The sequence below is a fragment of the Chiloscyllium plagiosum genome, unplaced genomic scaffold (assembly GCF_037043375.1).
Source record: "Chiloscyllium plagiosum isolate Xiang-an unplaced genomic scaffold, Cpla_swu_hap1 HiC_scaffold_40, whole genome shotgun sequence".
Lineage (NCBI taxonomy): Eukaryota > Metazoa > Chordata > Chondrichthyes > Orectolobiformes > Hemiscylliidae > Chiloscyllium > Chiloscyllium plagiosum.
The window spans coordinates 5,545,114-5,569,134 of record NW_028270178.1 but is presented as its reverse complement, the minus strand read 5'-3'; the positions used below and the strand labels follow the sequence as shown (position 1 = coordinate 5,569,134).

Sequence of the window (24,021 nt, the reverse complement as noted above, 5' to 3'; positions counted from 1 at the left end):
GAGGGAGGGCCGCACTGTCGGCGGGTCAGTGCTGAGGGAGGGCCGCACTGTCGGCGGGTCAGTGCTGAGGGAGGGCCGCACTGTCGGAGGGTCAGTGCTGAGGGAGGGCTGCACTGTCGGAGGGTCAGTGCTGAGGGAGGGCCGCACTGTCGGAGGGTCAGTGCTGAGGGAGGGCCGCACTGTCGGAGGGTCAGTGCTGTGGGAGGGCCGCACTGTCGGAGGGTCAGTGCTGGGGGAGCGCCGCACTGTCGGAGGGTCAGTGCTGTGGGAGGCCCGCACTGTCGGAGGGTCAGTGCTGTGGGAGGGCCGCACTGTCGGAGGGTCAGTGCTGTGGGAGGGCCGCACTGTCGGAGGGTCAGTGCTGTGGGAGGGCCGCACTGTCGGAGGGTCAGTGCTGAGGGAGGGCCGCACTGTCGGAGGGTCAGTGCTGTGGGAGGGCCGCACTGTCGGAGGGTCAGTGCTGAGGGAGGGCCGCACTGTCGGAGGGTCAGTGCTGAGGGAGGGCCGCACTGTCGGAGGGTCAGTGCTGAGGGAGGGCCGCACTGTCGGAGGGTCAGTGCTGAGGGAGGGCCGCACTGTCGGAGGGTCAGTACTGAGGGAGGGCCGCACTGTCGGAGGGTCAGTGCTGGGGGAGGGCCGCACTGTCGGAGGGTCAGTGCTGGGGGAGGGCCGCACTGTCGGAGGGTCAGTGCTGGGGGAGGGCCGCACCGTCGGAGGGTCAGTGCTGGGGGAGGGCCGCACCGTCGGAGGGTCAGTGCTGGGGGAGGGCCGCACCGTCGGAGGGTCAGTGCTGAGGGAGGGCCGCACCGTCGGAGGGTCATGCTGAGGGAGGGTCGCACCGTCGGAGGGTCAGTGCTGCGGGAGGGCCGCACTGTCCCGTTTCTCCGCTGACCCCTGTCCTGCCGTCACTGCCTCAGGTACGCCTTCGACGAGGTGCCTGATGAGCTCCCGGATTGGTTCGTCGATAACGAGCATAAGTTCAGGCGGCGGCCCCTGCCCTTTGACCCCGCCATGGTCGCTGAGTTCCGCCAGCGCTGGAAGGATATTAACGCCCGGCCCATCAAGAAGATCGCCGAGGCCAAAGCTCGCAAGAAACGCATGGTAAGCGGGGGATCAGGAGCCCTGAGTCAACCAATCTGGGGCGGGCCGTTCAGCCCGTCCTCCCTGCCGTGCAATCGAGTAACGTCCGTAAGGCCGTTCTGTACACAACGCTGTGTGCAGCCTCCCAGATACCGTCTGATAAGGGCCCGGTTTGGACTGGAACATGTCCTCCCTACTTCTGTGTTCCCCTCAGCATAAATAATTATATTCTCTCAGTTTTCCCGCATACCCATGGTCCCCACCCACCAAACCACCACACCTCCTGGCTATTTCCGGAGGAAGTGGTGGAGGCTGGTACAATTACAACATTTAAGAGGCATTTGGATGGGGATATGGATAGGAAGGGTTTGGAGGGATATGGGCCGGGTGCTGGCAGGTGGGACTAGATTGGGTTGGGATTTCTGGGTCGGCATGGACGGGTCGGGCCGAAGGGTCTGCATGACACCAAGAGGATTTCCCACTTCTTCAACCACGTTGCCTGTCCCAGCGAATCAGTTCATTTTGAGTTGCTCTCTGGCTTCGATTTGCTGACTGATCCCTGTGCCTGGGGTGGGTTGGGGATTGCTGGGTAGTGTGTTGTGCCCTCTGGAGTGATCATTTCTCCAGAGTGGCACGTTGGAGGACCAGTTTCCATGTGGAACTCGAACCGTCCTTGTGGATGTTTTGAGTGAGCTTTCTCTCGTCCTGCGGTTGTTGACTTAGCAACCGGGTCGAGTCGCAGGTTGAGGGCTGAAGGGCAGGGCGGTGGGTGGTATGTACGCCTGTGAGGGTGGGGGGGGGGGGGGGGGGGGGGCTGACTCTCTACCACCCCCTGCCAGGGGAGCACATGGCACGGTTAACCAGGAATCTCTGCTCCCCCACAGCAACTGAAGAAGCTGGAACAGGCGAAAAAGAAAGCAGAGGCTGTGGTTAACACCGTCGATATCTCCGAGCGGGAGAAGATGGCTCAGATGAGGAGGTAAACTGGCAGACAGCGACGGTGCGGCTGACCGACACCAGGACAGTGCGGGCTTGTCTCTGTGTGACTGAGCCCCAGGACAGTGCGGGCCTGTCTCTGTGTGACTGAGCCCCAGGACAGTGCGGGCCTTGTCTCTGTGTGACTGAGCCCCAGGACAGTGTGGGCCTGTCTCTGTGTGACTGACCCCAGGACAGTGTGGGCCTTGTCTCTGTGTGACCGATCCCAGAACAGTGCGAGCCTTGTCTCTGTGTAACTGACCCCAGGACAGTGTGGGCCTTGTCTCTGTGTGACTGACCCCAGGACAGTGTGGGCCTGTCTCTGTGTGACTGACCCCTGGACAGTGTGGGCCTGTCTCTGTGTGACTGACCCCAGGACAGTGCGGGCTTGTCTCTGTGTGACTGACCCCAGGACAGTGTGGGCCTGTCTCTGTGTGACTGACTCCAGGACAGTGCGGCCCTGTCTCTGTGTGACTGAGCCCCAGGACAGTGCAGGCCTGTCTCTGTGTGACTGACCCCAGGACAGTGCGGGCCTGTCTCTGTGTGACTGAGCCCCAGGACAGTGTGGGCCTGTCTCTGTGTGACTGACCCCCAGGACAGTGTGGGCCTGTCTCTGTGTGACTGACCCCAGGACAGTGCGGGCCTGTCTCTGTGTGACTGACCCCAGGACAGTGCGGGCCTGTCTCTGTGTGACTGACCCCAGGACAGTGCGGGCCTGTCTCTGTGTGACTGAGCCCCAGGACAGTGTGGGCCTGTCTCTGTGTGACTGACCCCAGGACAGTGTGTGCGGCCTGTCTCTGTGTGACTGACCCCAGGACAGTGTGGGCCTTGTCTCTGTGTGACCAATCCCAGGACAGTGCGAGCCTTGTCTCTGTGTAACTGACCAACACCAGGACAGTGTGGGCCTGTCTCTGTGTAACTGACCCCAGGACAGTGTGGGCCTTGTCTCTGTGTGACTGACCCCAGGACAGTGCGGGCCTGTCTCTGTGTGACTGACCCCAGGACAGTGCGGGCCTTGTCTCTGTGTGACTGACCCCAGGACAGTGCAGGCCTGTCTCTGTGTGACTGACCCCCCAGGACAGTGCGGGCCTGTCTCTGTGTGACTGACCCCAGGACAGTGCGAGCCTGTCTCTGTGTGACTGAGCCCCAGGACAGTGCGGGCCTGTCTCTGTGTGACTGACCCCAGGACAGTGCGGGCTTGTCTCTGTGTGACTGACCCCAGGACAGTGTGGGCCTGTCTCTGTGTGACTGACTCCAGGACAGTGCGGCCCTGTCTCTGTGTGACTGAGCCCCAGGACAGTGCGGGCCTGTCTCTGTGTGACTGACCCCAGGACAGTGCGGGCTTGTCTCTGTGTGACTGACCCCAGGACAGTGTGGGCCTGTCTCTGTGTGACTGACTCCAGGACAGTGCGGCCCTGTCTCTGTGTGACTGACCACCAGGACAGTGTGGGCCTGTCTCTGTGTGACTGACCCCCAGGACAGTGTGGGCCTTGTCTCTGTGTGACTGACCGACACCAGGACAGTGTGGGCCTGTCTCTGTGTGACGGACCCCCAGGACAGTGCAGGCCTGTCTCTGTGTGACTGACCCCAGGACAGTGCGGGCCTGTCTCTGTGTGACTGAGCCCCAGGACAGTGTGGGCCTGTCTCTGTGTGATTGACCCCCAGGACAGTGTGGGCCTGTCTCTGTGTGACTGACCCCAGGACAGTGCGGGCCTGTCTCTGTGTGACTGAGCCCCAGGACAGTGTGGGCCTGTCTCTGTGTGACTGACCCCCAGGACAGTTTGGGCCTGTCTCTGTGTGACTGACCCCAGGACAGTGCGGGCCTCTCTCTGTGTGACTGACCCCAGGACAGTGTGGGCCTTGTCTCTGTGTGACCGATCCCAGGACAGTGCGAGCCTTGTCTCTGTGTAACTGACCAACACCAGGACAGTGTGGGCCTGTCTCTGTGTAACTGACCGACACCAGGACAGTGCGGACCTGTCTCTGTGTAACTGACCCCAGGACAGTGTAGGCCTTGTCTCTGTGTGACTGAGCCCCAGGACAGTGCGGGCCCTGTCTCTGTGTGACTGAGCCCCAGGACAGTGTGGGCCTGTCTCTGTGTTACTGAGCCCCAGGACAGTGTGGGCCTGTCTCTGTGTGACTGACCCCAGGACAGTGCGGGCCCTGTCTCTGTGTGACTGAGCCCCAGGACAGTGCGGGCCCTGTCTCTGACTGAGCCCCAGGACAGTGTGGGCCTGTCTCTGTGTGACTGACCCCAGGACAGTGTGGGCCTGTCTCTGTGTGACCGATCCCAGGACAGTGCGGGCCTTGTCTCTGTGTAACTGAGCGACACCAGGACAGTGCGGACCTGTCTCTGTGTAACTGACCGACACCAGGACAGTGCGGGCCTGTCTCTGTGTAACTGACCCCAGGACAGTGTGGGCCTTGTCTCTGTGCAACTGACCCCAGGACAGTGTGGGCCTTGTCTCTGTGTAACTGACCGACACCAGGACAGTGCGGGCTTGTCTCTGTGTAACTGACCGACACCAGGACAGTGCGGACCTGTCTCTGTGTAACTGACCCCAGGACAGTGTGGGCCTTGTCTCTGTGTGACTGAGCCCCAGGACAGTGCGGGCCCTGTCTCTGTGTGACTGAGCCCCAGGACAGTGCGGGCCCTGTCTCTGACTGAGCCCCAGGACAGTGTGGGCCTGTCTCTGTGTGACTGACCCCAGGACAGTGTGGGCCTGTCTCTGTGTGACCGATCCCAGGACAGTGCGGGCCTTGTCTCTGTGTAACTGACCGACACCAGGACAGTGCGGACCTGTCTCTGTGTAACTGACCGACACCAGGACAGTGCGGACCTGTCTCTGTGTGACTGAGCCCCAGGACAGTGTGGGCCTGTCTCTGTGTGACCTACCCCAGGACAGTGCGGGCCTGTCTCTGTGTGACTGAGCCCCAGGACAGTGTGGGCCTGTCTCTGTGTGACCGATCCCAGGACAGTGTGGGCCTTGTCTCTGTGTGACTGAGCCCCAGGACAGTGCGGGCCTGTCTCTGTGTGACCGATCCCAGGACAGTGCGGGCCTTGTCTCTGTGTAACTGACCGACACCAGGACAGTGCGGACCTGTCTCTGTGTAACTGACCGACACCAGGACAGTGCGGGCCTTGTCTCTGTGTAACTGACCGACACCAGGACAGTGCGGACCTGTCTCTGTGTAACTGACCGACACCAGGACAGTGCGGGCCTTGTCTCTGTGTAACTGACCGACACCAGGACAGTGCGGGCCTGTCTCTGTGTGACTGACCCCAGGACAGTGTGGGCATTGTCTCTGTGTGAAAGACCCCCAGGACAGTGTGGGCCTTGTCTCTGTGTGACTGAGCCCCAGGACAGTGCGGGCCTGTCTCTGTGTGACTGAGCCCCAGGACAGTGCGGGCCTGTCTCTGTGTGACTGACCCCAGGACAGTGCGGGCCTGTCTCTGTGTAACTGACCCCAGGACAGTGCGGGCCTGTCTCTGTGTAACTGACCCCAGGACAGTGTTGGCCTTGTCTCTGTGTAACTGACCGACACCAGGACAGTGCGGGCTTGTCTCTGTGTAACTGACTGACACCAGGACAGTGCGGACCTGTCTCTGTGTAACTGACCCCAGGACAGTGTGGGCCTTGTCTCTGTGTGACTGAGCCCCAGGACAGTGCGGGCCCTGTCTCTGTGTGACTGAGCCCCAGGACAGTGTGGGCCTGTCTCTGTGTTACTGAGCCCCAGGTCAGTGTGGGCCTGTCTTTGTGTGACTGACCCCAGGACAGTGCGGGCCCTGTCTCTGTGTGACTGAGCCCCAGGACAGTGCGGGCCTGTCTCTGTGTGACTGAGCCCCAGGACAGTGTGGGCCTGTCTCTGTGTGACTGCGCCCCAGGACAGTGTGGGCCTGTCTCTGTGTGACCGATCCCAGGACAGTGCGGGCCTTGTCTCTGTGTGACTGACCGACACCAGGACAGTGCGGGCCTGTCTCTGTGTGACTGAGCCCCAGGACAGTGTGGGCCTGTCTCTGTGTGACCGATACCAGGACAGTGTGGGTCTTGTCTCTGTGTGACTGAGCCCCAGGACAGTGCGGGCCTGTCTCTGTGTGACCGATCCCAGGACAGTGCGGGCCTTGTCTCTGTGTAACTGAGCGACACCAGGACAGTGCGGGCCTGTCTCTGTGTGACTGCGCCCCAGGACAGTGTGGGCCTGTCTCTGTGTGACTGAGCCCCAGGACAGTGTGGGCCTGTCTCTGTGTGACTGACCCCAGGACAGTGTGGGCCTGTCTCTGTGTGACCGATCCCAGGACAGTGCGGGCCTTGTCTCTGTGTAACTGACCGACACCAGGACAGTGCGGACCTGTCTCTGTGTAACTGACCGACACCAGGACAGTGCGGACCTGTCTCTGTGTGACTGAGCCAAAGGACAGTGTGGGCCTGTCTCTGTGTGACTGAGCCCCAGGACAGTGTGGGCCTGTCTCTGTGTGACCGATCCCAGGACAGTGCGGGCCTTGTCTCTGTGTAACTGACCGACACCAGGACAGTGCGGGCCTGTCTCTGTGTAACTGACCCCAGGACAGTGTAGGCCTGTCTCTGTGTGACTGAGCCCCAGGACAGTGTGGGCCTGTCTCTGTGTGACCGTTCCCAGGACAGTGCGGGCCTTGTCTCTGTGTAACTGACCGACACCAGGACAGTGCGGACCTGTCTCTGTGTAACTGACCGACACCAGGACAGTGCGGACCTGTCTCTGTGTAACTGACCGACACCAGGACAGTGCGGACCTGTCTCTGTGTGACTGAGCACCAGGACAGTGCGGGCCTGTCTCTGTGTGACTGAGCCCCAGGACAGTGTGGGCCTGTCTCTGTGTGGCCGATCCCAGGACAGTGTGGGCCTTGTCTCTGTGTGACTGAGCCCCAGGACAGTGCGGGCCTGTCTCTGCGTGACCGATCCCAGGACAGTGCGGACCTTGACTCTGTGTAACTGACCGACACCAGGACAGTGCGGGCCTGTCTCTGTGTAACTGACCCCAGGACAGTGCGGGCCTGTCTCTGTGTGACTGAGCCCCAGGACAGTGCGGGCCTGTCTCTGTGTGACTGAGCCCCAGGACAGTGTGGGCCTGTCTCTGTGTGACCGATCCCAGGACAGTGCGGGCCTTGTCTCTGTGTAACTGACCGACACCAGGACAGTGCGGGCCTGTCTCTGTGTGACTGACCCCAGGACAGTGCGGGCCTGTCTCTGTGTGACCGATCCCAGGACATTGTGGGCATTGTCTCTGTGTGATTGACCCCCAGGACAGTGTGGGCCTTGTCTCTGTGTGACTGAGCCCCAGGACAGTGCGAGCCTGTCTCTGTGTAACTGACCCCAGGACAGTGTTGGCCTGTCTCTGTGTGACCGATCCCAGGACAGTGCGGGCCTTGTCTCTGTGTAACTGACCGACACCAGGACAGTGTGGGCCTTGTCTCTGTGTAACTGACCGACACCAGGACAGTGTGGGCCTGTCTCTGTGTAACTGACCGACACCAGGACAGTGCGGACCTGTCTCTGGAACTGACCCCAGGACAGTGCGGACCTGTCTCTGTGTGACTGAACACAGGACAGTGTGGGCCTGTCTCTGTGTGACTGACCCCAGGACAGTGTGGGCGGCCTGTCTCTGTGTGACTGAGCCCCAGGACAGTGTGGGCCTTGTCTCTGTGTGACCGATCCCAGGACAGTGCGAGCCTTGTCTCTGTGTAACTGACCAACACCAGGACAGTGTGGGCCTGTCTCTGTGTAACTGACCCCAGGACAGTGTGGGCCTTGTCTCTGTGTGACTGACCCCAGGACAGTGTGGGCCTTGTCTCTGTGTGACTGAGCCCCAGGACAGTGTGGGCCTGTCTCTGTGTGGCCGATCCCAGGACAGTGTGGGCCTTGTCTCTGTGTGACTGAGCCCCAGGACAGTGCGGGCCTGTCTCTGCGTGACCGATCCCAGGACAGTGCGGACCTTGACTCTGTGTAACTGACCGACACCAGGACAGTGCGGGCCTGTCTCTGTGTAACTGACCCCAGGACAGTGCGGGCCTGTCTCTGTGTGACTGAGCCCCAGGACAGTGCGGGCCTGTCTCTGTGTGACTGAGCCCCAGGACAGTGTGGGCCTGTCTCTGTGTGACCGATCCCAGGACAGTGCGGGCCTTGTCTCTGTGTAACTGACCGACACCAGGACAGTGCGGGCCTGTCTCTGTGTGACTGACCCCAGGACAGTGCGGGCCTGTCTCTGTGTGACCGATCCCAGGACATTGTGGGCATTGTCTCTGTGTGATTGACCCCCAGGACAGTGTGGGCCTTGTCTCTGTGTGACTGAGCCCCAGGACAGTGCGAGCCTGTCTCTGTGTAACTGACCCCAGGACAGTGTTGGCCTGTCTCTGTGTGACCGATCCCAGGACAGTGCGGGCCTTGTCTCTGTGTAACTGACCGACACCAGGACAGTGTGGGCCTTGTCTCTGTGTAACTGACCGACACCAGGACAGTGTGGGCCTGTCTCTGTGTAACTGACCGACACCAGGACAGTGCGGACCTGTCTCTGGAACTGACCCCAGGACAGTGCGGACCTGTCTCTGTGTGACTGAACACAGGACAGTGTGGGCCTGTCTCTGTGTGACTGACCCCAGGACAGTGTGGGCGGCCTGTCTCTGTGTGACTGAGCCCCAGGACAGTGTGGGCCTTGTCTCTGTGTGACCGATCCCAGGACAGTGCGAGCCTTGTCTCTGTGTAACTGACCAACACCAGGACAGTGTGGGCCTGTCTCTGTGTAACTGACCCCAGGACAGTGTGGGCCTTGTCTCTGTGTGACTGACCCCAGGACAGTGTGGGCCTTGTCTCTGTGTGACTGAGCCCCAGGACAGTGTGGGCCTGTCTCTGTGTCACTGAGCCCCAGGACAGTGTGAGCCTGTCTCTGTGTGACCGATCCCAGGACAGTGCGGGCCTTGTCTCTGTGTAACTGACCGACACCAGGACAGTGCGGGCCTGTCTCTGTGTGACCTACCCCAGGACAGTGCGGGCCTGTCTCTGTGTGACTGAGCCCCAGGACAGTGTGGGCCTGTCTCTGTGTGACCGATCCCAGGACAGTGTGGGCCTTGTCTCTGTGTGACTGAGCCCCAGGACAGTGCGGGCCTGTCTCTGTGTGACCGATCCCAGGACAGTGCGGGCCTTGTCTCTGTGTAACTGACCGACACCAGGACAGTGCGGACCTGTCTCTGTGTAACTGACCGACACCAGGACAGTGCGGGCCTTGTCTCTGTGTAACTGACCGACACCAGGACAGTGCGGACCTGTCTCTGTGTAACTGACCGACACCAGGACAGTGCGGGCCTTGTCTCTGTGTAACTGACCGACACCAGGACAGTGCGTGCCTGTCTCTGTGTAACTGACCCCAGGACAGTGTGGGCATTGTCTCTGTGTGAAAGACCCCCAGGACAGTGTGGGCCTTGTCTCTGTGTGACTGAGCCCCAGGACAGTGCGGGCCTGTCTCTGTGTGACTGAGCCCCAGGACAGTGCGGGCCTGTCTCTGTGTGACTGACCCCAGGACAGTGCGGGCCTGTCTCTGTGTAACTGACCCCAGGACAGTGCGGGCCTGTCTCTGTGTAACTGACCCCAGGACAGTGTTGGCCTTGTCTCTGTGTAACTGACCGACACCAGGACAGTGCGGGCTTGTCTCTGTGTAACTGACCGACACCAGGACAGTGCGGACCTGTCTCTGTGTAACTGACCCCAGGACAGTGTGGGCCTTGTCTCTGTGTGACTGAGCCCCAGGACAGTGCGGGCCCTGTCTCTGTGTGACTGAGCCCCAGGACAGTGTGGGCCTGTCTCTGTGTTACTGAGCCCCAGGACAGTGTGGGCCTGTCTTTGTGTGACTGACCCCAGGACAGTGCGGGCCCTGTCTCTGTGTGACTGAGCCCCAGGACAGTGCGGGCCTGTCTCTGTGTGACTGAGCCCCAGGACAGTGTGGGCCTGTCTCTGTGTGACTGCGCCCCAGGACAGTGTGGGCCTGTCTCTGTGTGACCGATCCCAGGACAGTGCGGGCCTTGTCTCTGTGTGACTGACCGACACCAGGACAGTGCGGGCCTGTCTCTGTGTGACTGAGCCCCAGGACAGTGTGGGCCTGTCTCTGTGTGACCGATACCAGGACAGTGTGGGTCTTGTCTCTGTGTGACTGAGCCCCAGGACAGTGCGGGCCTGTCTCTGTGTGACCGATCCCAGGACAGTGCGGGCCTTGTCTCTGTGTAACTGAGCGACACCAGGACAGTGCGGGCCTGTCTCTGTGTGACTGCGCCCCAGGACAGTGTGGGCCTGTCTCTGTGTGACTGAGCCCCAGGACAGTGTGGGCCTGTCTCTGTGTGACTGACCCCAGGACAGTGTGGGCCTGTCTCTGTGTGACCGATCCCAGGACAGTGCGGGCCTTGTCTCTGTGTAACTGACCGACACCAGGACAGTGCGGACCTGTCTCTGTGTGACTGAGCCCCAGGACAGTGTGGGCCTGTCTCTGTGTGACTGAGCCCCAGGACAGTGTGGGCCTGTCTCTGTGTGACCGATCCCAGGACAGTGCGGGCCTTGTCTCTGTGTAACTGACCGACACCAGGACAGTGCGGGCCTGTCTCTGTGTAACTGACCCCAGGACAGTGTAGGCCTGTCTCTGTGTGACTGAGCCCCAGGACAGTGTGGGCCTGTCTCTGTGTGACCGTTCCCAGGACAGTGCGGGCCTTGTCTCTGTGTAACTGACCGACACCAGGACAGTGCGGACCTGTCTCTGTGTAACTGACCGACACCAGGACAGTGCGGACCTGTCTCTGTGTGACTGAGCACCAGGACAGTGCGGGCCTGTCTCTGTGTGACTGAGCCCCAGGACAGTGTGGGCCTGTCTCTGTGTGGCCGATCCCAGGACAGTGTGGGCCTTGTCTCTGTGTGACTGAGCCCCAGGACAGTGCGGGCCTGTCTCTGCGTGACCGATCCCAGGACAGTGCGGACCTTGACTCTGTGTAACTGACCGACACCAGGACAGTGCGGGCCTGTCTCTGTGTAACTGACCCCAGGACAGTGCGGGCCTGTCTCTGTGTGACTGAGCCCCAGGACAGTGCGGGCCTGTCTCTGTGTGACTGAGCCCCAGGACAGTGTGGGCCTGTCTCTGTGTGACCGATCCCAGGACAGTGCGGGCCTTGTCTCTGTGTAACTGACCGACACCAGGACAGTGCGGGCCTGTCTCTGTGTGACTGACCCCAGGACAGTGCGGGCCTGTCTCTGTGTGACTGAGCCCCAGGACAGTGTGGGCCTGTCTCTGTGTGACCGATCCCAGGACAGTGTGGGCATTGTCTCTGTGTGATTGACCCCCAGGACAGTTTGGGCCTTGTCTCTGTGTGACTGAGCCCCAGGACAGTGCGAGCCTGTCTCTGTGTGACCGATCCCAGGACAGTGCGGGCCTTGTCTCTGTGTAACTGACCGACACCAGGACAGTGTGGGCCTTGTCTCTGTGTAACTGACCGACACCAGGACAGTGTGGGCCTGTCTCTGTGTAACTGACCGACACCAGGACAGTGCGGACCTGTCTCTGGAACTGACCCCAGGACAGTGCGGACCTGTCTCTGTGTGACTGAACACAGGACAGTGTGGGCCTGTCTCTGTGTGACTGACCCCAGGACAGTGTGGGCGGCCTGTCTCTGTGTGACTGACCCCAGGACAGTGTGGGCCTTGTCTCTGTGTGAAGGATCCCAGGACAGTGCGAGCCTTGTCTCTGTGTAACTGACCAACACCAGGACAGTGTGGGCCTGTCTCTGTGTAACTGACCCCAGGACAGTGTGGGCATTGTCTCTGTGTAACTGACCCCAGGACAGTGTGGGCCTTGTCTCTGTGTAACTGACCGACACCAGGACAGTGCGGGCTTGTCTCTGTGTAACTGACCGACACCAGGACAGTGCGGGCCTGTCTCTGTGTGACTGACCCCAGGACAGTGCGGGCCTGTCTCTGTGTGACTGACCCCAGGACAGTGCGGGCCTGTCTCTGTGTGACTGACCCCAGGACAGTGCGGGCCTGTCTCTGTGTGACTGACCCCAGGACAGTGCGGGCCTGTCTCTGTGTGACTGAGCCCCAGGACAGTGTGAGCCTGTCTCTGTGTGACCGATCCCAGGACAGTGTGGGCCTTGTCTCTGTGTGACTGAGCCCCAGGACAGTGCGGGCCTGTCTCTGTGTGACCGATCCCAGGACAGTGCGGGCCTTGTCTCTGTGTAACTGACCGACACCAGGACAGTGCGGGCCTGTCTCTGTGTAACTGACCCCAGGACAGTGTGGGCATTGTCTCTGTGTGATTGACCCCCAGGACAGTGTGGGCCTTGTCTCTGTGTGACTGAGCCCCAGGACAGTGTGGGCCTGTCTCTGTGTGACTGAGCCCCAGGACAGTGTGGGCCTGTCTCTGTGTGACTGAGCCCCAGGACAGTGTGGGCCTGTCTCTGTGTGACTGACCCCAGGACAGTGCGGGCCTGTCTCTGTGTGACTGACCCCAGGACAGTGCGGGCCTTGTCTCTGTGTGACTGACCCCAGGACAGTGCAGGCCTGTCTCTGTGTGACTGACCCCCCAGGACAGTGCGGGCCTGTCTCTGTGTGACTGACCCCAGGACAGTGCGGGCCTGTCTCTGTGTGACTGAGCCCCAGGACAGTGCGGGCCTGTCTCTGTGTGACTGACCCCAGGACAGTGCGGGCTTGTCTCTGTGTGACTGACCCCAGGACAGTGTGGGCCTGTCTCTGTGTGACTGACTCCAGGACAGTGCGGCCCTGTCTCTGTGTGACTGACCACCAGGACAGTGTGGGCCTGTCTCTGTGTGACTGACCCCCAGGACAGTGTGGGCCTTGTCTCTGTGTGACTGACCGACACCAGGACAGTGTGGGCCTGTCTCTGTGTGACTGACCCCCAGGACAGTGCAGGCCTGTCTCTGTGTGACTGACCCCAGGACAGTGCGGGCCTGTCTCTGTGTGACTGAGCCCCAGGACAGTGTGGGCCTGTCTCTGTGTGACTGACCCCCAGGACAGTGTGGGCCTGTCTCTGTGTGACTGACCCCAGGACAGTGCGGGCCTGTCTCTGTGTGACTGAGCCCCAGGACAGTGCGGGCCCTGTCTCTGTGTGACTGAGCCCCAGGACAGTGTGGGCCTGTCTCTGTGTTACTGAGCCGCAGGACAGTGTGGGCCTGTCTCTGTGTGACTGACCCCAGGACAGTGCGGGCCCTGTCTCTGTGTGACTGAGCCCCAGGGCAGTGCGGGCCCTGTCTCTGACTGAGCCCCAGGACAGTGTGGGCCTGTCTCTGTGTGACTGACCCCAGGACAGTGTGGGCATTGTCTCTGTGTAACTGACCCCAGGACAGTGTGGGCCTTGTCTCTGTGTAACTGACCGACACCAGGACAGTGCGGGCTTGTCTCTGTGTAACTGACCGACACCAGGACAGTGCGGACCTGTCTCTGTGTAACTGACCCCAGGACAGTGTGGGCCTTGTCTCTGTGTGACTGAGCCCCAGGACAGTGCGGGCCCTGTCTCTGTGTGACTGAGCCCCAGGACAGTGTGGGCCTGTCTCTGTGTTACTGAGCCCCAGGACAGTGTGGGCCTGTCTCTGTGTGACTGACCCCAGGACAGTGCGGGCCCTGTCTCTGTGTGACTGAGCCCCAGGACAGTGCGGGCCCTGTCTCTGACTGAGCCCCAGGACAGTGTGGGCCTGTCTCTGTGTGACTGACCCCAGGACAGTGTGGGCCTGTCTCTGTGTGACCGATCCCAGGACAGTGCGGGCCTTGTCTCTGTGTAACTGACCGACACCAGGACAGTGCGGACCTGTCTCTGTGTAACTGACCGACACCAGGACAGTGCGGACCTGTCTCTGTGTGACTGAGCCCCAGGACAGTGCGTGCATGTCTCTGTGTGACTGAGCCCCAGGACAGTGTGGGCCTGTCTCTGTGTGACCGATCCCAGGACAGTGCGGGCCTTGTCTCTGTGTAACTGACCGACACCAGGACAGTGCGGGCCTGTCTCTGTGTGACTGACCCCAGGACAGTGCGGGCCTGTCTCTGTGTGACTGACCCCAGGACAGTGCGGGCCTGTCTCTGTGTGACTGACCCCAGGACAGTGCGGGCCTGTCTCTGTGTGACTGACCCCAGGACAGTGCGGGCCTGTCTCTGTGTGACTGAGCCCAGGACAGTGTGAGCCTGTCTCTGTGTGACCGATCCCAGGACAGTGTGGGCCTTGTCTCTGTGTGACTGAGCCCCAGGACAGTGCGGGCCTGTCTCTGTGTGACCGATCCCAGGACAGTGCGGGCCTTGTCTCTGTGTAACTGACCGACACCAGGACAGTGCGGGCCTGTCTCTGTGTAACTGACCCCAGGACAGTGTGGGCATTGTCTCTGTGTGATTGACCCCCAGGACAGTGTGGGCCTTGTCTCTGTGTGACTGAGCCCCAGGACAGTGTGGGCCTGTCTCTGTGTGACTGAGCCCCAGGACAGTGTGGGCCTGTCTCTGTGTGACTGAGCCCCAGGACAGTGTGGGCCTGTCTCTGTGTGACTGACCCCAGGACAGTGCGGGCCTGTCTCTGTGTAACTGACCCCAGGACAGTGCGAGCCTTGTCTCTGTGTAACTGACCGACACCAGGACAGTGTGGGCCTGTCTCTGTGTAACTGACCCCAGGACAGTGTGGGCCTTGTCTCTGTGCAACTGACCCCAGGACAGTGTGGGCCTTGTCTCTGTGTAACTGACCGACACCAGGACAGTGCGGGCTTGTCTCTGTGTAACTGACCGACACCAGGACAGTGTGGACCTGTCTCTCTGTAACTGACCCCAGGACAGTGTGGGCCTTGTCTCTGTGTGACTGAGCCCCAGGACAGTGCGGGCCCTGTCTCTGTGTGACTGAGCCCCAGGACAGTGCGGGCCCTGTCTCTGACTGAGCCCCAGGACATTGTGGGCCTGTCTCTGTGTTACTGAGCCCCAGGACAGTGTGGGCCTGTCTCTGTGTGACCGATCCCAGGACAGTGCGGGCCCTGTCCCTGTGTGACTGAGCCCCAGGACAGTGCGGGCCCTGTCTCTGACTGAGCCCCAGGACATTGTGGGCCTGTCTCTGTGTGACTGACCCCAGGACAGTGTGGGCCTGTCTCTGTGTGACCGATCCCAGGACAGTGCGGGCCTTGTCTCTGTGTAACTGACCGACACCAGGACAGTGCGGACCTGTCTCTGTGTAACTGACCGACACCAGGACAGTGCGGACCTGTCTCTGTGTGACTGAGCCCCAGGACAGTGTGGGCCTGTCTCTGTGTGACTGACCCCAGGACAGTGTGAGCCTGTCTCTGTGTGACCGATCCCAGGACAGTGCGGGCCTTGTCTCTGTGTAACTGACCGACACCAGGACAGTGCGGGCCTGTCACTGTGTGACCTACCCCAGGACAGTGCGGGCCTGTCTCTGTGTGACTGAGCCCCAGGACAGTGTGGGCCTGTCTCTGTGTGACCGATCCCAGGACAGTGTGGGCCTTGTCTCTGTGTGACTGAGCCCCAGGACAGTGCGGGCCTGTCTCTGTGTGACCGATCCCAGGACAGTGCGGGCCTTGTCTCTGTGTAACTGACCGACACCAGGACAGTGCGGGCCTTGTCTCTGTGTAACTGACCGACACCAGGACAGTGCGGGCCTGTCTCTGTGTAACTGACCCCAGGACAGTGTGGGCATTGTCTCTGTGTGAAAGACCCCCAGGACAGTGTGGGCCTTGTCTCTGTGTGACTGAGCCCCAGGACAGTGCGGGCCTGTCTCTGTGTGACTGAGCCCCAGGACAGTGCGGGCCTGTCTCTGTGTGACTGACCCCAGGACAGTGTGAGCCTTGTCTCTGTGTAACTGACCGACACCAGGACAGTGTGGGCCTGTCTCTGTGTAACTGACCGACACCAGGACAGTGCGGACCTGTCTCTGGAACTGACCCCAGGACAGTGCGGACCTGTCTCTGTGTGACTGAACACAGGACAGTGTGGGCCTGTCTCTGTGTAACTGACCGACACCAGGACAGTGCGGACCTGTCTCTGGAACTGACCCCAGGACAGTGCGGACCTGTCTCTGTGTGACTGAACACAGGACAGTGTGGGCCTGTCTCTGTGTGACTGAGCCCCAGGACAGTGTGGGCCTTGTCTCTGTGTGACTGAGCCCCAGGACAGTGTGGGCCTTGTCTCTGTGTAACTGACCGACACCAGGACACTGTGGACCTGTCTCTGTGTAACTGACCGACACCAGGACAGTGCGGACCTGTCTCTGGAACTGACCCCAGGACAGTGCGGACCTGTCTCTGTGTGACTGAACACAGGACAGTGTGGGCCTGTCTCTGTGTAACTGACCGACACCAGGACAGTGCGGACCTGTCTCTGGAACTGACCCCAGGACAGTGCGGACCTGTCTCTGTGTGACTGAACACAGGACAGTGTGGGCCTGTCTCTGTGTGACTGAGCCCCAGGACAGTGTGGGCCTTGTCTCTGTGTGACTGAGCCCCAGGACAGTGTGGGCCTTGTCTCTGTGTAACTGACCGACACCAGGACACTGTGGACCTGTCTCTGTGTAACTGACCGACACCAGGACAGTGCGGGCCTGTCTCTGTGTAACTGACCGACACCAGGACAGTTCGGACCTGTCTCTGTGTAACTGACCCCAAGACAGTGCGGACCTGTCTCTGTGTGACTGACCCCAGGACAGTGTGGGCCTGTCTCTGTGTGACTGAGCCCCAGGACAGTGTGGGCCTTGTCTCTGTGTGACTGAGCACCAGGACAGTGTGGGCCTGTCTCTGTGTGACCGATCCCAGGACAGTGCGGGCCTTGTCTCTGTGTAACTGACCGACACCAGGACACTGTGGACCTGTCTCTGTGTAACTGACCGACCCCAGGACAGTGTGGGCCTTGTCTCTGTGTGACTGAACCCCAGGACAGTGTGGGCCTGTCTCTGTGTGACTGACCCCAGGAGAGTGCGGGCCTGTCTCTGTGTAACTGAGCCCCAGGACAGTGCGGCCCTGTCTCTGTGTGACTGAGCCCCAGGACTGTGCGGCCCTGTTTCTGTGTGACTGAGCCCCAGGACTGTGCGGCCCTGTCTCTGTGTGACTGAGCCCCAGGACAGTGCGGCCCTGTCTCTGTGTGACTGAGCCCCAGGACAGTGCGGCCCTGTCTCTGTGTGACTGAGCCCCAGGACAGTGTGGGCCTGTCTCTGTGTGACTGACCCCTGGACAGTGCAGGCCTGTCCCTGTGTGACTGACCCCCAGGACAGTGCAGGCTGGTCTCTGTGTGACTGACCCCAGGACAGTGCGGCCCTGTCTCTGTGTGACTGACTCCAGGACAGTGCGGCCCTGTCGCTGTGTGACTGACTGAGCCCAGGACAGTGCGGCCCTGTCTCTGTTTGACTGACCCCAGGACAGTGCGGCCCTGTCTCTGTGTGACTGACTCCAGGACAGTGCGGCCCTGTCGCTGTGTGACTGACTGAGCCCAGGACAGTGCGGCCCTGTCTCTGTTTGACTGACCCCAGGACAGTGCGGCCCTGTCTCTGTGTGACTGACCCCAGGACAGTGCGGGCCTGTCTCTGTTTGACTGACCCCAGGACAGTGCGGCCTTGTCTCTGTGTGACTGAGCCCCAGGACAGTGCGGGCCTGTCTCTGTGTGACTGAGCCCCAGGACAGTGTGGGCCTGTCTCTGTGTGACCGATCCCAGGACAGTGCGGGCCTTGTCTCTGTGTAACTGACCGACACCAGGACAGTGCGGGCCTGTCTCTGTGTGACTGACCCCAGGACAGTGCGGGCCTGTCTCTGTGTGACTGAGCCCCAGGACAGTGTGGGCCTGTCTCTGTGTGACCGATCCCAGGACAGTGTGGGCATTGTCTCTGTGTGATTGACCCCCAGGACAGTGTGGGCCTTGTCTCTGTGTGACTGACCCCAGGACAGTGCGGGCCTGTCTCTGTGTAACTGACCCCAGGACAGTGTTGGCCTGTCTCTGTGTGACCGATCCCAGGACAGTGCGGGCCTTTTCTCTGTGTAACTGACCGACGCCAGGACAGTGTGAGCCTTGTCTCTGTGTAACTGACCGACACCAGGACAGTGTGGGCCTGTCTCTGTGTAACTGACCGACACCAGGACAGTGCGGACCTGTCTCTGGAACTGACCCCAGGACAGTGCGGACCTGTCTCTGTGTGACTGAACACAGGACAGTGTGGGCCTGTCTCTGTGTGACTGAGCCCCAGGACAGTGTGGGCCTTGTCTCTGTGCGACTGAGCCCCAGGACAGTGTGGGCCTTGTCTCTGTGTAACTGACCGACACCAGGACACTGTGGACCTGTCTCTGTGTAACTGACCGACACCAGGACAGTGCGGGCCTGTCTCTGTGTAACTGACCGACACCAGGACAGTTCGGACCTGCTTCTGTGTAACTGACCCCAAGACAGTGCGGACCTGTCTCTGTGTGACTGACCCCAGGACAGTGTGGGCCTGTCTCTGTGTGACTGAGCCCCAGGACAGTGTGGGCCTTGTCTCTGTGCGACTGAGCCCCAGGACAGTGTGGGCCTTGTCTCTGTGTAACTGACCGACACCAGGACACTGTGGACCTGTCTCTGTGTAACTGACCGACCCCAGGACAGTGTGGGCCTTGTCTCTGTGTGACTGAACCCCAGGACAGTGTGGGCCTGTCTCTGTGTGACTGACCCCAGGAGAGTGCGGGCCTGTCTCTGTGTGACTGAGCCCCAGGACAGTGCGGCCCTGTCTCTGTGTGACTGAGCCCCAGGACAGTGTGGGCCTGTCTCTGTGTGACTGACCCCTGGACAGTGCAGGCCTGTCCCTGTGTGACTGACCCCCAGGACAGTGCAGGCTGGTCTCTGTGTGACTGACCCCAGGACAGTGCGGCCCTGTCTCTGTGTGACTGACTCCAGGACAGTGCGGCCCTGTCTCTGTGTGACTGACTCCAGGACAGTGCGGCCCTGTCTCTGTGTGACTGACTCCAGGACAGTGCGGCCCTGTCGCTGTGTGACTGACTGAGCCCAGGACAGTGCGGCCCTGTCTCTGTTTGACTGACCCCAGGACAGTGCGGCCCTGTCTCTGTGTGACTGACCCCAGGACAGTGCGGGCATGTCTCTGTTTGACTGACCCCAGGACAGTGCGGCCTTGTCTCTGTGTGACTGACCCCAGGACAGTGCGGCCTTGTCTCTGTGTGACTGACCCCAGGACAGTGCGCCCTTGTCTCTGTGTGACTGACCCCCAGGACAGTGGGGCCCTGTCTCTGTGTGACTGACCGACCCCAGGACAGTGCGGCCTTGTCTCTGTGTGTCTGACCCCCAGGACAGTGCGGCCTTGCCTCTGTGTGACTAACCCCGAGGACTGTGCGGGCCTGTCTCTGTGTGGCTGACCCCAGGACAGTGCGGGCCTGTCTCTGTGTGACTGACCTCAGGACAGTGCGGGCCTGTGTCTGCGTGACTGACCCCCAGGACAGTGCGGGCTTGTCTCTGTGTGACTGACCCCAGGACAGTGCGGCCCTGTCGCTGTGTGACTGACCCCCAGGGCAATGCGGCCCTGTCTCTGTGTGACTGACCCCCCGGACAGTGCGGGCCTGTCTCTGTGTGACTGACCCCAGGACAGCACGGCCCGGTCTCTGTGTGACTGACCCCAGGACTGTGCGGCCTTGTCTCTGTATGACTGACTGACCCCAGGACAGTGCGGCCCTGTCTCTGTGTGACGGACCCCTGGACTATGCGGCCCAGTCTCTGTGTGACTGACCCCAGGACAGTGCGGGCCTGTCTCTGTGTGACTGACCCCTGGACAGTGCAGGCCTGTCCCTGTGTGACTGAGCCCCAGGATAGTCCGGCCCTGTCTCTGTGTGACTGACCCCAGGACAGTGCGGGCCTGTCTCTGTGTGACTGACCCAAGGATAGTGCGGGCCTGTCTCTGTGTGACTGACCCCAGGACAGTGCGGGCCTGTCTCTGTGTGACTGAGCCCCAGGACAGTGCGAGCCTGTCTCTGTGTGACTGACCCCAGGACAGCACGGCCCGGTCTCTGTGTGACTGACCCCAGGACTGTGCGGCCTTGTCTCTGTATGACTGACTGACCCCAGGACAGTGCGGGCCTGTCTCTGTGTGACGGACCCCTGGACAGTGCAGGCATGTCCCTGTGTGACTGAGCCCCAGGATAGTCCGGCCCTGTCTCTGTGTGACTGACCCCAGGACAGTGCGGGCCTGTCTCTGTGTGACTGACCCAAGGATAGTGCGGGCCTGTCTCTGTGTGACTGACCCCAGGACAATGCGGGCCTGTCTCTGTGTGACTGACCCCAGGACAGTGCGGGCCTGTCTCTGTGTGACTGACCCCAGGACAGTGCGGCCCTGTCTCTGTGTGACTGACTGACCCAAGGACAGTGCGGGCCTGTCTCTGTGTGACTGATCCCTGGACAGTGCGGGCCTGTCTCTGTGTGACTGACCCCCAGGACAGTGCGGCCCTGTCTCTGTGTAACTGACCCCCAGGACAGTGCGGCCTTGTCTCTGTGTGACTGACCCCAGGACAATGCGGGCCTGTCTCTGTGTGACTGACCCAAGGATAGTGCGGCCCTGTCTCTGTGTGACTGACCCAAGGATAGTGCGGCCCTGTCTCTGTGTGACTGACCCCAGGACAGTGCGGGCCTGTCTCTGTGTGACTGACCCAAGGATAGTGCGGCCCTGTCTCTGTGTGACTGACCCCAGGACAGTGCGGCCCTGTCTCTGTGTGACTGACTGACCCCAGGACAGTGCGGGCCTGTCTCTGTGTGACTGATCCCTGGACAGTGCGGGCCTGTCTCTGTGTGACTGACCCCCAGGACAGTGCGGCCCTGTCTCTGTGTGACTGACTGACCCAAGGACAGTGCGGGCCTGTCTCTGTGTGACTGATCCCTGGACAGTGCGGGCCTGTCTCTGTGTGACTGACCCCCAGGACAGTGCGGCCCTGTTTCTGTGTGACTGACCCCAGGACAGTGCGGCCCTGTCTCTGTGTGACTGACTGACCCCAGGACAGTGCGGGCCTGTCTCTGTGTGACTGACCCCCCCGGACAGTGCGGCCCTGTCTCTGTGTAACTGACCCCCAGGACAGTGCGGGCCTGTCTCTGTGTGACTGACCCCCAGGACAGTGCGGCCTTGTCTCTGTGTGACTGAGCCCTGGACAGTGCGGGCCTGTCTCTGTGTGACTGACCCCCAGGACAGTGCGGCCCTGTCTCTGTGTGACTGACCCCCAAGACAGTGCGGGCCTGTCTCTGTGTGACTGAGCCCTGGACAGTGCGGGCCTGTCTCTGTGTGACTGCGCCCCAGGACAGTGTGGGCCTGTCTCTGTGTGACTGACCCCTGGACAGTGTGGGCCTGTCTCTGTGTAACTGACCGACACCAGGACAGTGCGGGCCTGTCTCTGTGTGACTGACCCCTGGACAGTGCGGGCCTGTCTCTGTGTGACTGACCCCAGGACAGTGTGGGCCTGTCTCTGTGTGACTGACCCCTGGACAGTGTGGGCCTGTCTCTGTGTGACTGACCCCAGGACAGTGTGGGCCTGTCTTTGTGTGACTGACCCCAGGACAGTGTGGGCCTGTCTCTGTGTGACTGACCCCAGGACAGTGTGGGCCTGTCTCTGTGTGACTGACCCCCCAGGACAGTGTGGGCCTGTCTCTGAGGGCGGGTCTGTGCTGTGTAATGACTGTGTCTGTCCCCTCTATCCCTGCAGTATCTATAAAAAGGCCGGTCTGAAGGAGAAGCGGGAGGTGACCTACGTAGTGGCCAAGAAATGGTCCGGTGGGAAAGTCCGCCGACCGGCAGGGGTCAAAGGTCCCTTCAAGGTGGTGGATGCCCGGATGAGGAAGGACACGAGGAAGACTCCCAAGAACAGCAAGGCCAAGGGAAGGAGGAAGCGCAAGTAGGGGACGGGGTTGTGGCTCTTCAGAAACACCCGCTCCTGTGCCACCCCTCCCAGTTTGACCAGCGCCGTCGCACCCCTCCCTTTCCCCCTCCCACTCGAATCCTTGTGACCCACGCCGGCGAAACCCTCTTTCCCTTTTATCTGTCGTGCCCCTCCCCACCCCCTCACCCACTGCGAGCAAGTGCCCCCCCCCCCCGCCCCCAATTGTTGGCCTCCTGGATAGACGGTGTCCATTTTGTGGTTTCGGCGCCAACAGGACAGGAAGTTGACAGCACCTGCTTTCCCGCCCACCTCTCAGGCTTGATAGTTGGTCCCCTGAATGGATGGGGCGGCCATTTTGTTGTTTCGGCCAACGAGGCATCAAGTTGACAGCATAGCTCCACCCCCACTGCCCTCCTGGTCCCAAGCCCGATCGTTGGTGGCCTGATGGACGGCGGCCATTTTGTAGTTGCGGCCAACAATGCCTAAAGCTGACAGTGTGCCTCCTTCCTCCTGGGCCCAGTAATTGGTCCCCCGGCTAGATGGCGGCCATTTTGTTGCTTCATCAATGGGACATAAAGCTGACCCCTCACCCCTCCCATCCCACCTCGGGGGCCCAGTGGTTGGTCCCCTGGATGGCTGGCGGCCATTTTGTGGTTTTGGACAACAGGGGAGGAAGTTGACGGCACACCTCCCCCCTCCTCCCTGTCACCCTCCTGTGGAGCACCCCAGAAAGGGGGTGGGGGATGTTGTTGCCGGGAGAATCTGACGATCTGTATATTTATAATTTTTTAAAATGTATAAAATAAAGGTTTGTGCTGCTGGCGAGCTGGAACATAAAGCTGCGCGACTTTTTCGACAGCTGACTCTTAATCCCTTTTTTTTTATGTAAGTGTCCTGGTTGTGTTCCTCCCGCCCCCAATAAATGACAGCGAGGAACTGTCTCTGGGGGAGGGGGGGGGGGGGGGGGAGGGGCGGCGTTTGGGGTTCCCAAGTATCGGAATTGCCACGAGCAAGGCCTCCATGTCGGGACGCCGTCTCCAGGGGACAGGAATCCTGCCCGCCCCCCCCCCCCCCCCCCCCCAACGCTCCCTGGGCACCGGGCGCGGTTCCCTCTGCTCTCCGATCGGGATGGGTGTGGGGCAGCCTGAGCGATTCCAGACTCTCGGCATCAGGCAGGTGGGAGCACGTCTGAACTTCCGAAAGGCCCGAAGCCTGGGCGGGTGAGCGGGCTGGCTGGTGCCTGATGAAGTTCAACGCCAGGAGGTGCTGAAGCGATCAGGTTGTAGGCCAGATGAAAGTGGCGAGGTATTGGTCAGGCCGCTGTTGGAATATTCCGTGCAATCCTGGTCTCCTTCCGATCGGAAAGATGTTGTGAAACTGGAAAGGGTTCAGAAAAGATTTACAAGGATGTTGCCAGGATTGGAGGGTTTGAGCTACAGGGAGGGGCTGAACAGGCTGGGGCTGTTTTCCCTGGAGCGTCGGGGGCTGAGGGGTGACCTTATAGAGGTTTATAAAATCATGAGGGACATGGATAGGGTAAATAGACAAAGTCTTTTCCCTGGGGTGGGGGAGTCCAGAACTAGAGGGGCATAGGTTTAGGGTGAGAGGGGAAAGATATAAAAGAGACCTAAGGGGCAACTTTTTCACCCAGAGGGTGGTACGTGTATGGAATGAGCTGCCAGAGGATGTGGTGGGGGCTGGTACAATTACAACATTTAAGAGGCATTTGGATGGGTATATGGATAGGAAGGGTTTGGGGGGATATGGGCCGGGTGCTGGCAGGTGGGACTAGATTGGGTTGGGATATCTGGGTCGGCACGGACGGGTCGGGCCGAAGGATCTGTTTCCGTGCTGTACATCTCCATGAGTGAGGTGTCGGAGGAGAGGGGTTGGGCCTGTTGGGGTGTAACCCCCTGAAGCTGACAGGACTCCCCTGAGAACACCGTCAATGAAGCAAGCAGGGATTTATCAACAGGGAATGGACCCGGATAAAACACCGGCTCATCCTCTGCTGGGTACTTCCGGACACGGCCCTTTCGGGAGACAGGGGTGAGGAAGGGATCCGAGAGGGTGCGGATACGATCCACGTGGAT

At 60.7% G+C, this 24,021-nt stretch overlaps 1 protein-coding gene across 1 annotated transcript in view; it reads left to right on the top strand.

Annotated features, from left to right (window-relative positions):
- ftsj3 (FtsJ RNA 2'-O-methyltransferase 3) overlaps nt 1-22,784 on the top strand; it is a 28,149-nt gene extending 5,365 nt beyond the window's left edge. The window contains exons 4-6 of the mRNA XM_087981589.1: nt 918-1,101; nt 1,965-2,059; nt 21,755-22,784. Of these exons, the coding sequence (XP_087837715.1) occupies nt 918-1,101; nt 1,965-2,059; nt 21,755-21,947 (472 nt within the window). The 3' untranslated portion in view covers nt 21,948-22,784. The remainder of the gene's footprint in view (nt 1-917; nt 1,102-1,964; nt 2,060-21,754) is intronic.
- Nucleotides 22,785-24,021: the final 1,237 nt, after the last annotated feature.